The sequence below is a fragment of the Macadamia integrifolia genome, chromosome 1, assembly GCF_013358625.1.
Source record: "Macadamia integrifolia cultivar HAES 741 chromosome 1, SCU_Mint_v3, whole genome shotgun sequence".
Taxonomy (NCBI): domain Eukaryota; kingdom Viridiplantae; phylum Streptophyta; class Magnoliopsida; order Proteales; family Proteaceae; genus Macadamia; species Macadamia integrifolia.
Window position 1 is genome coordinate 12,080,893 of NC_056557.1, and position 16,317 is coordinate 12,097,209.

The 16,317-nt window shown below is 37.6% G+C and overlaps 1 protein-coding gene across 7 annotated transcripts; it reads right to left on the reverse strand.

Moving 5' to 3' along the window:
* Positions 1-2,329: 2,329 nt before the first annotated feature.
* LOC122079804 (protein IQ-DOMAIN 31-like) lies at positions 2,330-15,668 on the reverse strand (the record flags this gene model as incomplete). 7 transcript variants are annotated; one of them, XR_006140544.1, is given in 7 exon segments in its annotated part: positions 2,414-2,534; positions 2,609-2,661; positions 7,953-8,029; positions 8,771-9,803; positions 11,467-11,556; positions 12,156-12,326; positions 15,378-15,668. XR_006140544.1 is itself a non-coding variant. In XM_042646549.1 (6 exon segments), coding segments are annotated over 5 exon segments (1,617 nt in total), but the record flags the coding sequence as incomplete, so codon positions are not given.
* Between the last annotated feature and the right edge of the window lie 649 nt (positions 15,669-16,317).

Here is a 16,317-nt window from a genome sequence, read left to right on the forward strand (position 1 = left end):
CCTCGCCACTATCCCCAATGCTCATCCCAAGGCATCAAGACCTATTGGCGTAGGAATTAATCCTTCGGGTGAAGGGAAACTGCCTCTAATATATTATATATTTTTTATTCCATACAAAAAAAAAATGTGTTATATACAAAAAATTCAAGGGTGTGTACTTGGGCCCAAAACTGTTTCACCAGACCAAAGCAGGCCTGTTAAAACCAAAATTGACCGAACTGGGCTAATCATTAGGAATTAAGTTTCCTTTCACCTGTAGTGACATTGGGCCAATTTCGTAATCTGTTCGTTTTTATACGGGTCACATAGGAACAAATAAAACCGGGCTGAGGAATTGCAACCCTCATTGGATCCTACTAGCATCTATGAATACTTTGTGGTGATCGGCACAAAAAAATTTTGTCGCACACTTACTCATTCTTTATGTAACCAAGCATCGTTACACAAAGTCTGTATCTACCTTTGGGTGTCTCATAATCTGGGATAAAGATTCTCTCCAACTTCAATTTATCTCCCATCCATCCAACGGTTGCGAGGACTTAAACATGCATTCTCAGCCCTCACAAGTGTTGGCAGGTGTTTGGATAAATGTCCAAGTCTTCTCTAGGTGACTAGGATGATATAATCCTAACAATCCAAGAGAGAGAGAGAGAGAGAGAGAGAGACTTTATGACATTTCTCAGTTTCTCAATACAAAAAAGTGAAAACCAAGGATCTATTTTCTCTACCTTTAGGCTGGGTTAAGTGGCTAAAGATAGAGAATAAAAATTAGAAGAAAAGAAATAAAAAGTTTTTGCAATTTCTTATGTTTTCTTGTGTTTTTGGTAAGATTATTTATTTATTATTTATTTTACAAAAAATAAATAAAAGTTCACCATTCCCAATGTGAATTTTAAAGTTCAAAAAAAATCTTCTCTTGATTCAGGACATGCCAAGCACAAAGGCCCCGTTTGGTATTGTTTCTATTCCAGAAACTCCGTTTCGTGTCAAAAACGGGAATTTTAGTTTCTGTGTCAAAACATCGTTTTTTAACGAATTAAGGTTGTTTGGTGAATCTGTTTCTAGAACAGTTTCAGAACAGAAAAAAGACAATTCAGCCGTTTGGTAATGCTTGTTTCAGAAACATTTTTTTTTTAAGTAAATAATTACATAAATAAATGCCAAAATACTATTATAAATTAATAATCCTGTGGGACAATCAAGCACTACATACCGAATGAAAAAAAAAAAATGGTTTCACGATGATAAATAAAGTATATAATTAAGATTGTCTTGTCCAAGTTAATTATTCATTAAATAATTTCTCAAATTTTTACTTTTTGTCAAAGTCTAAAGACTTGAATGCATTGAGGATGTCTTTCATCTTATTTGTTTGGTCCTCTAATCCTTTAAGTGTCCCTTCCAAATATCCTTTCATGTACTCAGTCGAAATGGACGGTGGTGTGAATGCTGTTGATGTTGAGCTTTCTGAACCTAATGTATGTTGTATGGTAGAAATATGTGTTTCATCTTTCAACCATACAAACATACCGCATCCACGGTCATCAGCCTATATCAAATAATAGATGTGATTAGGGTCATTGAAACCAAAATCATCCAAACAAGAAATAACAACATAACATCAAAATAGTCTAAATATTTCCAAACAAATGCCCTATTCACCCCCCCCCCTCTCAGCTAATCCAGCGTATCTAAAAGCCAACTCCTAGATGCTACTAATCCAAAAACAATTTCAAATCTCTATTTTAATATTTTAACAAATGTATTAATTATTAGGATCTGCACAAAAAATTAAATCATGTTTGCCCTTCATCATGAACTACTTATTGTATGCCTCAGTTCCAACAATTCTTGCTTCCCATACTTTTTCCTCTTCAATTGGATGGAGTCCCATACTAATAGACACAGAAAACTATCTTTCTAACTCCAATGACAACTATTTTAGCAGCAAGGGTTTCTTTGCTTTTCCCATTCTCATAAATTTGACTTTGCATTATTCTCTTGGTTAGTGATATTGAGTCAAATTTACACTATCCAGAAGTAACTCAACCTCTACCATGAAACGAATGTGCTGCTATAAGCCTAAGCACTAAATAGCTCATATTGACAGAAAATGCATCAAATAACAAATGCATGTTTCGTAATCTCTCTACCTCCTAAAAATAACACTGGATGCAGAGAATGAATTTCAAGTAGACAACAAGCGAGACATTCAGCTGACAGAATTGCGAATCCCAAAGACCACTGCATTCAACTTGGAGATTGACGATTAAGTCTTCACACCTAAAATCTTGTTCACATTTAATATGAATAGAAGTTGAGCAAGTGATTCAATTTTATCCTCAACTCTTTCTGTTTCTTTCTTCCCCATAAATTGACTAATCAAATAAAACAAGGTACGACCAACTTGAAAGAAATGGGTTCAAAACCAACATGTTCTCATCCGAATCAGGAAGTATGGATAGGAATTCTCCCGGCACAATTAATGCCACAAACATACAGAAAACTAAACCTAGAAGCAGTTCAACCACCACCTATATTATCGCAAAAATTCGAGTTCCATTAATACCACAACAAATCAAAAAAAGGAGGGGGGGCTATGATTTACATTCATAGGAGGTCCCGAGAATTCTTCCTCCAAGATCTTCAACAAACCTCTATCTGCAACAAAATCAACTCAATTTCAATCGGCAGAAGCAGGTACAGAGACATAAAGAATAATCAGAGCAGATACACAAATTTAATCAGTAATGTAATGCTTCGGGAACCAGCTCCATTTTTTTTGTTTTTTTTTTTCGATCGAGTTTCCAGATTTTTTCAGGAAAAACAAAAAAAACCAAAAGTGCGAACAGGGGAGAAGAAGAGAGAAGCAAACAGAGGAGGAGAAGAGAGAAGAAGAGAGGAGAAGAAACGCGTATGCGAACAGAGGAGAAGAAGAGACAAGAAGAGAGAAGAAGAAGAGAGAAAAGTTACTTGCAGATACTCCTCCTGCTTCAGCTATCGGGAACGATAGTTCCAAATTAGGGATTTTGAATCGAAACGTCATAGTCGGCTTTTGGAGTTCCGACTTCTGACTCATTTTCCTTCTTTTTTTTTTCTTTTTTTTTTTTTTTTTTTTTTTTTNAAAAAAAAAAATGGTTTCACGATGACAAATAAAGTATATAATTAAGATTGTCTTGTCCAAGTTAATTATGCATTATATAATTTCTCAAATTTTTACTTTTTGTCAAAGTCTAAAGACTTGAATGCATTGAGGATGTCTTTCATCTTATTTGTTTGGTCCTCTAATCCTTTAAGTGTCCCTTCCAAATATCCTTTCATGTACTCATTCGAAATGGACGATGGTGTGAATGTTGTTGATGTTGAGCTTTCTGAACCTAATGTATGTTGTATGGTAGAAATATGTGTTTCATCTTTCAACTATACAAACATACCACATCCACGGTCATCAGCCTATATCAAATAATAGATGTGATTAGGGTCATTAAAACCAAAATCATCCAAAAAAGAAATAACAACATAACCATCAAAATAGTCTGAATATTTCCAAACAAATGCCCTATTCACCCCCCTCTTAGCTAATCCAGCGTATCTAAAAGCCAACTCCTAGATACTACTAATCCAAAAACAATTTCAAATCTCTATTTTAATATTTTAAAAAATGTATTAATTATTAGGATCTGCACAAAAAATTAAATCATGTTTGCCCTTCATCATGGACTACTTATTGTATGCCTTAGTTCCAACAATTCTTGCTTCCGATACTTTTTCCTCTTCAATTGGATGGAGTCCCATACTATTAGACACAGAAAACTATCTTTCTAACTCCAATGACAACTATTTTAGCAGCAAGGGTTTCTTTGCTTTTCCCATTCTCATAAATTTGACTTTGCATTATTCTCTTGCTTGGTGATATTGAGTCAAATTTACACTATCCAGAAGTAACTCAACCTCTACCATGAAACGAATGTGCTGCTATAAGCCTAAGCACTAAATAGCTCATATTGACAGAAAATGCATCAAATAACAAATGCATGTTTCGTAATCTCTCTACCTCCTAAAAATAACACTGGATGCAGAGAATGAATTTCAAGTAGACAACAAGCGAGACATTCAGCTGACAGAATTGCAAATCCCAAAGACCACTGCATTCAACTTGGAGATTGACGATTAAGTCTTCGCACCTAAAATCTTATTCACACTTAATATGAATAGAAGCTAAGCAAGTGATTCAGTTTTATCCTCAACTCTTTTTGTTTCTTTCTTCCCCATAAATTGACTAATCAAATAAAACAAGGTACGACCAACTTGAAAGAAATGGGTTCAAAACCAACATGTTCTCATCCGAATCAGGAAGTATGGATAGGAATTCTCCGGCACAATTAACACCACAAACATACTGAAAACTAAACCTAGAAGCAGTTCAACCACCACCTGTATTATCGCAAAAATTCGAGTTCCATTAATACCACAACAAATCAAAAAAAGGAGGGGGGGGCTATGATTTACATTCATAGGAGGTCCCGAGAATTCTTCCTCCAAGATCTTCAATAAACCTCTATCTGCAACAAAATCAACTCAATTTCAATCGGCAGAAGCAGGTACAGAGACATAAAGAATAATCAGAGCAGATACACAAATTTAATCAGTAATGTAATGCTTCGGGAACCAGCTCCGTTTTTTTTGTTTTTTTTTTTCGAATCGAGTTCTAGAATTTTCAGCGAAAACAAAAAAACAAAAAAAAAAACCAAAAGTGCGAACAGGGGAGAAGAAGAGAGAAGAAGAGAGAAGAAGAGAGAAGAAGAGAAGAAGAGAAGATGAGAAGAAGAGAAAAAGAGATGAAGAGAGAAGAAAACAGAGGAGAAGAAGAGAGAAGAAGAGAGGAGAAGAAACGGGTATGCGAACAGAGGAGAAGAAGAGACATGAAGAGAGAAGAAGAAGAGAGAAAAGTTACCTGCAGATACTCCTCCTGCTCCAGCTATCGGGAACGATAGTTCCAAATTAGGGATTTTGAATCGAAACATCATAGTCGGCTTTTGGAGTTCCGACTTTTGACTCATTTTCCTTCTTCTTCTTCTCTTCTTTTTTTTTTTTTTTTTTTTTTTAAATAAAAACTGAAACACAACCCTGGCGTACCGAACAGTTTTTTGCGTTTTTCTGTTCCAATAAAATGAAAAAACGATAGAAACATTTGTTACGAACGATACCAAACAGCCCCAAAGAGAAGAATTTCTTAAACCAAGAAAAAAGTATAATTTTTGTACTTTTTTCTTTTCTTTTCTTTTCTTTTCTTTTCTTGGTTACCAAACACAGCCTTAGACCAGCTACAATAACTTCCTCCCATCAAGGAGGTTACATTTTGGTTAATTGCCAAATTATATCAGCTCCTCAAATGGTGATGGATGGGGGTGATCTCACACCCTCCATGGTGTGTGGGGTCCACCCCTAGCATGTGGGACCAACACCCCAGTTGACAATCTAACGACGCCTAACAAGGTGCGGAGAACGAGGCACTGACAAAGGCATGGAAAAAGAGATGCTAGATGCCATTGGATCGTCGCCTAGCCACGTGGCGAGCGCCCAAATAGCTAAGGGAGTGACCTGGGCAATCACCGCTCAGGAGAGGAGCCAGATCCCTCCCTATATGCGCCCAGGTACCCATTGTGTTTTCCCCAACACCTGCCACAAAAGGCTTACTCTTCACGTGAACAGTGAACACTTTCCCTTCTTCAAGACTTGAATACTAGTGGGAATATCCAAATTTGAATCCAAATTTTTAAACTATTAAAGCTTTAAATTTTGTCTCTTCTTTCATTCCTTCATGTATTTGGAGACACAACAAAACCTGTGAAATGGCTTCATATATTGGTTGCTACACGTCATTTGGAGATCAAAATCCCTTCCCCAGATTTTCCTAATGACCTAAACGCTTTGCGGATAATGTTACTATAGATTATAATCCTTCGTTTATTATGTTGGCACTTTTGTATTACGAGGTAGGGGTGTCAATTAGTGGCCCGACCCGACTAAATCAATCGGGACCGACCGTTTATAGACTGGCCCGGCCCGGACCGTTTATTAAACGTGTCGGGCTTGAACCCGGCCCGTTTATAAATGGTCGGTCTCGGTTTTGCTACTTGGACCGTCGGGCACCCAACCGAGACTGACCGAATAACGCCCGACCGAGACCGGCCTATTGTGCACCGACTTGGCCCGACCCTTTAATGATTGTAAAATACCTATTTTACCCCCCAAATTAAAGAATTAAAACTAATAAGGAAAGACATGTTCACATTTTAAATAATGGTTATATTTGGTATCATTTATTAATTTATTGTCATTTTTTTGGGCTTGCATGAGTGGGTCGGAATATAATAGCACATTTTAAAGAGGGCTCGTTTAAAAACCGGTTAAAGCCCGTTTAACATTAAACATGTTCGTAGCCCGGTTAAGGCCTGACTAAAACCCGATTAAGGTAACCCGATTATAGCCCGAGACCGACCGACCGAATATAAAGTGTACCATGCCCTCAATAACTAAGCCCGATTAATTAAATGGACGGACACGGTGTAGCCTTTGAAAGTCTTCAAGCCCGATTAAGTCCGACCGAAACCGAACCGGCCCGACCGATTGACACCCCTATTACGAGGCATGTCCTTCGTGTTATGGATGTTGATGGATTGCCTTTTTCTGTATTTTTTTTTTTTTTTTCCCCTTCTGATACATGCACAGTACTAATAAAAAAATAAAAAATTCATCGCACAATCCAAGGGTCATAATTTCCCCACTCCCAACCCTAAGGATTTAACCCCTAACGATTCTCAGCCATACAATATCGATACGAATCAATTCATGAATAGCAATATTTGCCCCTATATTATCAAAAAAAAACATTATTCTTATATGACCAATACTTGAACCATTCCCTCTCCCCCCCACCCATCAAGTACCATGAGGGAACGGTGAGCAGTCTAGACCAGAATGATGTGTTCAACGAAATGCCAAAATTACTCCGTTAGTCACAAGTAATTAAGGAATGTAAGTGAATATTTAAATTTAAAAAAAAATTATAATCATTACCCATGATATCATTAAACTCCAAATTATTTCATATAGTTATTAAATTTTACTTTACTTTCGCATCCAAAACCCTTTCCTATATAAAATAAAAATTACATCTAAAATGTATCATTACTAAATATGATAATAGATTTATATAGTTAAAATAATCACATAGGGTAATGATTACAAATATTTATTTTTTAAGTTTGAAAATTTCACTTCCCTTCCTTCTAAATTTCCTTGCAAGCATAGCCTAATTATTTTAAGATCAATAATGCATTTTAACCAATGTACTCGAACAATGTTTTCAAAATGGGAATGCACTCTCCAAATGAGAATATGAGATCGCATACCAAACACAACAGAAAAATACTTCAATCACGTAATTAAGGTATCCACACACAGCATAAACCTTTAATGCAGCCACATCACCAGGTGATGAGAAAACCAAGAAAGCCTGCCAAATGAACTTTTTAATAGCCGATTTCTCATTAAAAACACATTTTCCTAATAATTAACTAATTGATCAATATCAAGACAAGACAAAGGCATCCAACGATCTGTGAAAAACTGTATATCAAAAGTTTATGGGCTCTTACACAGCTCCAATTTCTATTATAAAAAAAATTTGAAAAAAAAAAATTTTGCAGCACAAACAATCCTTACTGAAATCACACCCATACAATATATATCCTAAGACTATACAGAACAGACCGAAAGCACCAGAATAACAGTAGACAAGTAGAGTCTCCAGGCACACCCCACACACCAGTTATTCCTCAAGTCCAGCTTCAAGTTTTACAACTGAATTTGATACCAGAAGGGAAGCTAAAAAACTGCGGACACCCGTCAAAAAAAATAAGAAACTGCAGACAAGTAGCCAAGTTTACCTCCTTGATGTGATGTCTTTCCTTGAAACCCCAATTTCTGCAAGATCACCTTCTCCACTCTGCTTGCACAACCTTGGCTGAAAATTAACCATATACATGATAATGAGAAACAACACCAAATAATTTCACAATAAGAGCTCCATGAATAACTTTGGAAAAGAATGACACTGGGGATGGTTTCAAAAAAAAAGGAAATGTATCGCCTGACTCAGGAATATGAAGCCCAACATCCTATTTGATTTTGTTTGACTCTATTTATCACCAATCCCTTGGCCATCGAATATAGACCAAAGATTGTCCAATTTTCACGGGAGTCTTGACTCATTAAATCATACCATCTAAATAGCAGTTCTTCCTACTGAAACTGAATAAAATAAATAAGTGGGCATGATTTCCTGAGTGATCACTAAATACAATTACGAGTATGTATTCAATGACCAGTTTTCTTGGCCTAAATTCCAGACCAACAAGAAAGGAACAATCTGAAAGAAAAGAGGACATAGCCAATTTATTGAAGACAATAAGAATACTAGCTGTTCAATGGAACCAACCTAAATCCAGTGCAATCAGCCATGTGAAAAGACTATGAAGCAAAACCACAACTAGAACACCAAAAGTCCACATGATAATTAATCACTTGTACAGAAAAACTCCCAAGTTTATCGATATAAACAAAAGTGATTGAGAATATCTTAATATCTTAGAGATTTCTATGTGGAATTCATTATGCTTCAAAAGTAAAATGCAACCCAACCAGGACCTAACCACCTTTTAAAACACCAGAGGCAAACAAACCACAAGGGTTTTAAGTTTCTTACCATTACCATCCCTCGAAGACAGCAGTGACCTGTCTCTAACTCCACCTTTTCCACTTCCATGAACCAACCTCTGTGTTCGTGGTGAGTCCGAGTTCAACTTCCCATTGGTAGAAGAAGGAAGAGAATGCCGCCTTGTAAAACCATTCCTCTCAACCTCCTCTTGCCCGAGCCTTGGAGAACCTTGTGCTCTGAGCTTTGCCTTTGCAGATTCAGTTGCTGCCATATAACTTGGCACTGTTGGGGTGTTTCGTAAGCCATTCTCAGGATATTCCTGTTTTGCTGGAAGGGAAGCTCTCCTCCTGCTGCTTTTTGGGTTTACATTTCCTGTGTTATCTTCCTTAGAATTTAACTCCGAATTTGTTACAGGAATATTCTCATCTTGCACACTTCTCTCCAAAGTTTGCACACCTGCATCATGATTTGTTACAGTAATATTCTCAACTGGCTCATCTGAGGTAAATGTAATTGGAGTTGCTTCTACATCAAGCATCTTTGGTGCCTCCACTATTGTTTCTTTCTTTATCTTGTCAATGGAATCACCCACACCCTGCTCTGAAGCATCAGCAGCTGCAGGGCTTGACACTTTTCGCAGAACACGCTTTGGCTTCTCAATCTCAGCCTCTACCCGATCAGAAGCCTCAGTTATGGAGGCACTGGAAACTTTTCTCAAATTGCGCTTTACCTTTTCAAGCTCAGTTTGGGGATCCAGCACTGAATCTACAGGATGGCTTGTAACTTTACTCGGGCCACGTTTTGGTTTTTCACATTCAGATGTAGAATGTATTGACCCATTGTCAACATTTCCAGCAGGGAGCTTCCTGACAGTGCGTTTTGACCGAACTGATTTACTTTCTGCACTTTGAAGATTAACTTGCCTTGCCTGAGGTTTTGAATCATCATTCTTCTTTGCTTGTGGAAGTGGTTCCCAAAAACGGGTAGAATTCCAACGTTCAAGCCAGTTTGAAGCTGAATTAGGTTCACCCGGGCCATACTGAAGACGAAGCGGCAATGCAGTGGATGTAGAAGCAAGAAGCTAGAATTGAAGTAGCAAGAAAAATCACATGCCCAGTACAAACAAGCAGCCAAACTAAAACAAAATGAACAGAAAGCAGCAGAGTGGCAAGTGACACCAAATAATATCACAGTCCAAATTCAGTAAAACAAATAAATTTTACACTTGGTAACCTATCAAAAAAAAAAACTTCTAGACTTGGTATGAAAATGCCACGTTCATAAAAAATCACCATAGTAGGGAAAGAACGGGACAAAGCTGTCATTGACACATGTATGGCTGTGTGAGAACTTAGAAGACATTCCATGGGCTACATCAAGCAGATATGCTAGCTCAAAAGTCAACCATTTCTGATGTCTCTGGAATCATTCAATGAACAGGTATGGGCTAGCTGAAGGGTTACCCCCAAAACCTTCTTGGGAGCTAAAATATACAGCATGAGAAAGGATCAACTCCAACATTGCGATCCTCACATTTTTCTCTTAAGACCTGTAGCAAAGCACATTAGATCATCCTCCACAAAGTACAGAGAGGGAAGTGTTTTTGTTTTAATGTTGCATCTATTGAATAGAGCACCATAGTTACAGCCGCAAGAGGTCCAAAGGAACTATCTCAATAGGTAAAACTGAAAATCTGCACATTCATGCAATTCCAAGGAAATATTTGCTTACCATGAGCAGAATTATTTGAAGTTTGTAATTGTAACCTAACCAGGCCTGGAAATAAAAGGAAACAAGACAGCTATCCCAAGTTCCCAAAATCCTCCCTCTCCCTTACCAATGAAAAAGGCAAACATTTTAATTAAGGCAGGTTCACATAACTATCAATTCTGCACAGGTCGTCAACCTACTTTGGTATTCTGCCACGGGTAAGTCAGTTTATCTGAAAGGAAAAAAATTACACTCATTACACACGTGTTAAAATTTACTCTCCTTGTCCAGAAGACTTTTTCTTTCAGATGAATAGGTATAGTAACAACTGGTTCAGAACATGGCATCCCCTGCCATTACCAACTGAAAATCTGAATACAAAAACTTATGTCCCCTAGATAGACAAAAGAAAGCCTTTAATTACAGGGATACAATCTCCCTCAGTTTTCTTATAAGATATGCTAAGTTGCTAACAGACTAAAAAATGTCACCTTTATAAGGTGTATACAAAACTCAACAGTCCAACAGAAACCAATCAGGAAGACCAGGTCGCACATTAGCAGCTGTGCCAACTGGGTTTTCCCCATACTGCATTACTGGTTTGATACATGAAAGTACCTCTTTTCCAGATATACAGGTTTGCCAGTTTACCTGGCTGTTCGCAAGGCACCCCACCCCTCTTTCCGACCTTTAATGAAAGACCCTCGCCCCACTTTTTATCAAACATGGATTTCCCGACCCTTGTTCATGCTATGAATTCAAAGCTCAACCCTCAACCATTGCAATCAAGCATTTATATCAATTCTACATTGGTAAGGGAAGGAACGGAGGAAGGGATAACCAAGTCTAACTATGCAATTTCAAGGCCAGGTTCTATTTCCATCTATCCCAGGCATGGGAATGAAGGAACATGGAGATCAAGGAGGCCCCTCATGAAGAATGTTTCCTCAAAGCTTCCAGCTAAACTTATATGCATAATGAAGAGTTCATCCTTCAGAAGAATCACATCTAAAGCAGGGCAAGAAACAAATTACCTTAATAGCAAAAGCATTTGCGAGCGGCACCTCTGTCCGTATATTTGAATTCACTCTAATTGGTTCCAAACGCTTAGCCTCCTGATGGAAATGCAGACATGTTATCCATCAAAATAAAAGGTAACAGAACAGCAAGCAAAAAATATTTATTGAAGATGCGATGACATTTTCTTACAGGAATGCTCAAACCATGGGACACCCCACTCTTTGCTGGATGTAGCATAAGTGCATAGTGGAGCCCAGCACTTTTTCCAATCCAGCAGTCGTGCAGGGTTCCCAGAGGAGAACTCCAAAGATTTAACATATCTAGCAGTAAATATATTCAAATTTATATAAAGAAAAAGTGGGGCTTAGTGTCATAGAATCACACACAAAAAGGAAAGAAGATTGCAAACGGTTCGAAACTGAATTCAGAATAAATTAAAACATCAGAAAAACTTTTGGAAAATTGCCAAGAACACCCCTTGGAGGCCAATATCAGCTTATTCAAACCTGATGCTCCATAAATCTATTTATTACTCTTTAGGTAAGAAAACAACTTGCAAACAATTTCCATTTAGATAAGAAAACAACTTGCAAACAGTTTTCATTTACCATAAGCAATGACAGCCAACCCAAGGACTACAATGAAACTACCAGGCAGTACTTTAGATTACCAGAGTTTTGAAGACATTGCATTTGCTACGCACCTCAAGACCAGTATCAGAAATTCTGACTCTACGACCACGAACTAGCACCTGAAACCTTACAATCCCCTGCATACAGCGAAAAGTAGCAACAGCTTGCCTCCTCACAAGGTGCCCTCGGATAAGCGCCTGCAGCCTTATGATTCCCTTTAAAGCTCGAAATGCCCGACGAGCCTTAACAATACATTGATTACATCAGTGTCAAACAATATAATTGTCAAATTGTAGATTAATACAAAAAATGAAGTGGAAAGCAAAAAATGGGAAGGGCAGTATGGATTTGGCAATTGTTTATTTTCTAACGAAAAAAATAATAATAATAAAGTTTAAGTAGAATAAATTAAATAAAGAGAATAATATAGGCAAAAGTTTCCCCGATCAGCAAACCAGGTAAGGGGGGATCCCTGCTCAGGACACACAATTCCAACATATGAGATGAATTGATCTTTGGCTTTCGAGTATTCACCTCCTTCCCTTGTCAGGAATTTTTGTAGAGATAGTTCGGGTTACTTGAGTTCTTGCTCTAAGCCTAAGCCGAATAAGGTTCTTCATTCTTCTTCATTTTACTTAAAACCTTGTGATCCAAACCCTCTTTATTCATTATACCCGGGAATTTTAATTTTTTTTTTTTTCCTTCCTTCAGAGATAATCTGACCGTTGGATATGTAGGAGATGATATAGATAGACCACATGTCAAATTTCAGGCCCAAAATCAATCATTTACACCCTTGTAATGTCATCCCTCCCATGTATGTCCATGCACCCCCTCAGTAGTGCCTTGCACAGTTGCACCCATGTCAAATTCCAAGATTTTTAATGACATGTTTTGCTACATGGCCATTTGGGTCAACTTGACATGTGAGCAGGGAACTGTAAGTCCTGTTCACAAAATTTAAGCCCACTCCTATATGCCTCGTGGCAGAAGTAAATACCTCACCATGGCATGGCAATATCTACCGCAGACCAGAAAACCTTCTCCCATATAACATATATGAACTCCTTAATATTATTATCAACTGAAGGACAGTATCTACAGCAGAAGCTGCGGATTGATGACTGATCTTCAGTTTATTTGAAGATGATGAAGTGGAGAGTGAGATGCTCAGTTTCCTAATTCCTCAGTCAATGAGGAAGTTCTGAACAACCCCCATTCCAATCTGATTTGAAAATGCCTGATCTCCAGTCATGTTGCTGTCCAATTTCCCAGTGGGAAACAAGAAGAGGCCCTAGGTACACCAAACACCAGTCTTTTTTCTGACCTACAATTTCACCCTTCTTACAACGTATCCAACGGTAAAAAGGTACTCTGAAAGGTGGGTCTTAATTTAGGTACTTCAGCCACAAAAAAAATAGTGGGGTTAATAGAGTTCATCCCTACAATGCAACTGAAGTCAAAAGCAAAAGATGTAACTACTATGGAGATTTGAGGTGAACATTTATACAGTAATTCGCCTCTCTTCTCCAAATCTGTTTCCTGTATTACTATGAATTTGTTCATGAATTAGTGAAATGGTGAGAAAAAGAAGACAAGGATGCAACAAAGATAGAAGAGTTTTGGCAGGAATAAGAAATTCAAGAGCTCAACATCAAAAGCACTGTGCTTTTTGCAATCCCAATTAAATGGGGTAAATTTTACAGAAATGTTCTTCAGATTAAGAGTTTTTTCTCCAGAGCTTTCAGAAAATATTATTCCGTCCACTAGGGCCCAAAAACAAGTCATGGAATAGAATGAAATATTTTCTGCAAAACAAGGACAAGAAAGGAGATATAGAAAATTTTCAGTCAGTTCTAGGGAATCTAATGCTGCTTTCATATTTAGAGGACAAACTTTGGTTCCTAAGACCAGTATTCCAACCAAGTTATGACTTCAAGCTACATAAATATTATTCTTCATCACTTTCAGCACTGATTATACTTTATCTCTCCTAAATTTTAGGATTTAACAATTTTTCATAATTATGTTATTATATTATAAAAGGCTTACACCCCAAGTTTTTTCTCAGAGCTCAGCTCGGATTTGACACGTTTGGACTGGGCATAGGCTCATGACAGACCAAAAAACATTGAGCACATAGAACTTGTTTATCATACAAGACATTCAAGATCATTATCTGATCCCACAACCTAATAGGTCTCCCCTCTATGCAGTTCCTTAAACTGGCAGTCATCAAATGCAAACGCACAATCTCAATCCAAAACCATTCAGTGGGCCTCAACATAATGAAATAAGGAAAAGATCAGGGCATAGAAATAAAAATAAAAAGATTATCATTTTATGGGGGCAACCCCTTGGAAAAAATTGGTGGGTGGATGCAGCTGTTCTGCCACATGGAAAAGCATTGTACCAATTTTGACCATTGGTTATTAAGGAAATGGTCTAAATAGACCACGAGTCAAATTTCGGCCTCAAATTCCACCATCTACTCCCTTGTATGTCCACAGACCCCTCATAGGCTTGGTAGTACTGGATTGTTCTATGCTTTCTTTTACCACGAGGCCACCTGTCCATAAAATTTCATCACCACATGGCAGATGGTAGCACCCCCCCACCAACCGTTTTTGCCCTTGAGTAGCAGTCCACGAGCACCACTCCCAAATAAAAATAATTCTTTACAGGAACCCCAAGGATGCCGAAAAAAAAGCAAGAGACACCAATCCAAACCTTTCCGTCCTTCAATATCAAACCAATAACAAAACTTACCTCGAAAGAAAACCACTATTCTTTTTCAGTCTTTGAATCCAAATCACCTAACTTCCCTCATGATAAAATAAATATAATGCCATCTTCTGTTCTCCAAAGACGCTGGGTCTACTATATAATTTTACAATCAATTAATAGATTACATATACTAATTTCTTGACTCCCTAAACAAATAAACATGCTGTTTATTTTATTTTAAGTTGTTGAATCAATTTTTTTTTTTTCAATGAGCCTAGCCTACAATACAAACTTTATCCCATGCAGCTAAACAAACTGTGCCTATGCCCAAGATGTCAGCTCCCACAAGATATTGACAATCTCAAGAACATGGTTAAAGACTTAATGTAACAAGTGATAGCCAAAGCTCCAAAACAGTTGTTACGTGAAATTCATAGCAATGAAATAATGTAATGCCACAAATGAATTAGAATTTCAATGAGAGGTTGCAAAAGAATTGCCGCTAAGAATTACCAAGAAATAGCAAAATTACCAGATAATCCTTTAAAGCAGCAATAGTAAATTACCAGATAACCTCTAAAAGCAGCTTGTGCTTTTGTTGCAGCTTGATCTTGCCTGATTCTCTCTGGATCATTTGCTGCCTCAGGTCCTGTGGTTCCTTGGAAATCTGGATCTTGATTTCTGGGCAATACCTCACTGCCTCGCTGTCCATTAGAAGGAACACCCTTTTCCAAAGCTAAGTCCCCCCCATTCTCATCAGTTGTAACAGATGCCGCATGCGAACTCAAAGGATCCACAGTGGTTTCAACACCTGGGGTCTTGGCAGCCACCCAAGTATCACTCCCATTTGCAGTTCGCTTCACATGATAAAGAAGTACAATTAGAAATCTCACATTCTCACTCTCTAATACTAATCATCCATAGAAAAGAACATCCTATGGAATGCAAAATCTTGAAGTTAAAAAATATTCCTCGACCAGAAAAGCAGTAGTTAACCAATGGAAACTAGTAAAGGCTGTCAGTATATGAGTTGCAAGAATGTGAGAGAGACTCAATACTTCAGCCCCCAAACATTTTTATTCAGGATGCCACTGCCATTGCTAATTCAAATCAAAGGTTTATTGTCACTATGGATAACAGCTTCAGGTCAAGAACATAACCAATACTGTCACTATCATCAGTATGTGAGATAGCATAACCTTTACAGTCGTCATCCAGGAACTTATCAGGCAATACCTTAATGAAAGGATCTGAAGAGTTTTCACCAAGAAATTGACCAAATATGATGATCCAAATCCTATATAACCTAACAGCAATATATCCTTAGAGAGATGGGGCTAAGTGGAGCAACACATTTTCCATGAGATCAAAAATGAGAACAACTAGCTCAACACAAGTTTTATGAATAAGAGATTGTCTGATAATGAGAAAAGAACCTCTGTTGTCCACTAAACAGGGTCTATCAACAATATCAACGATGAGTTATCAGACCTGAGACCCCTGTAA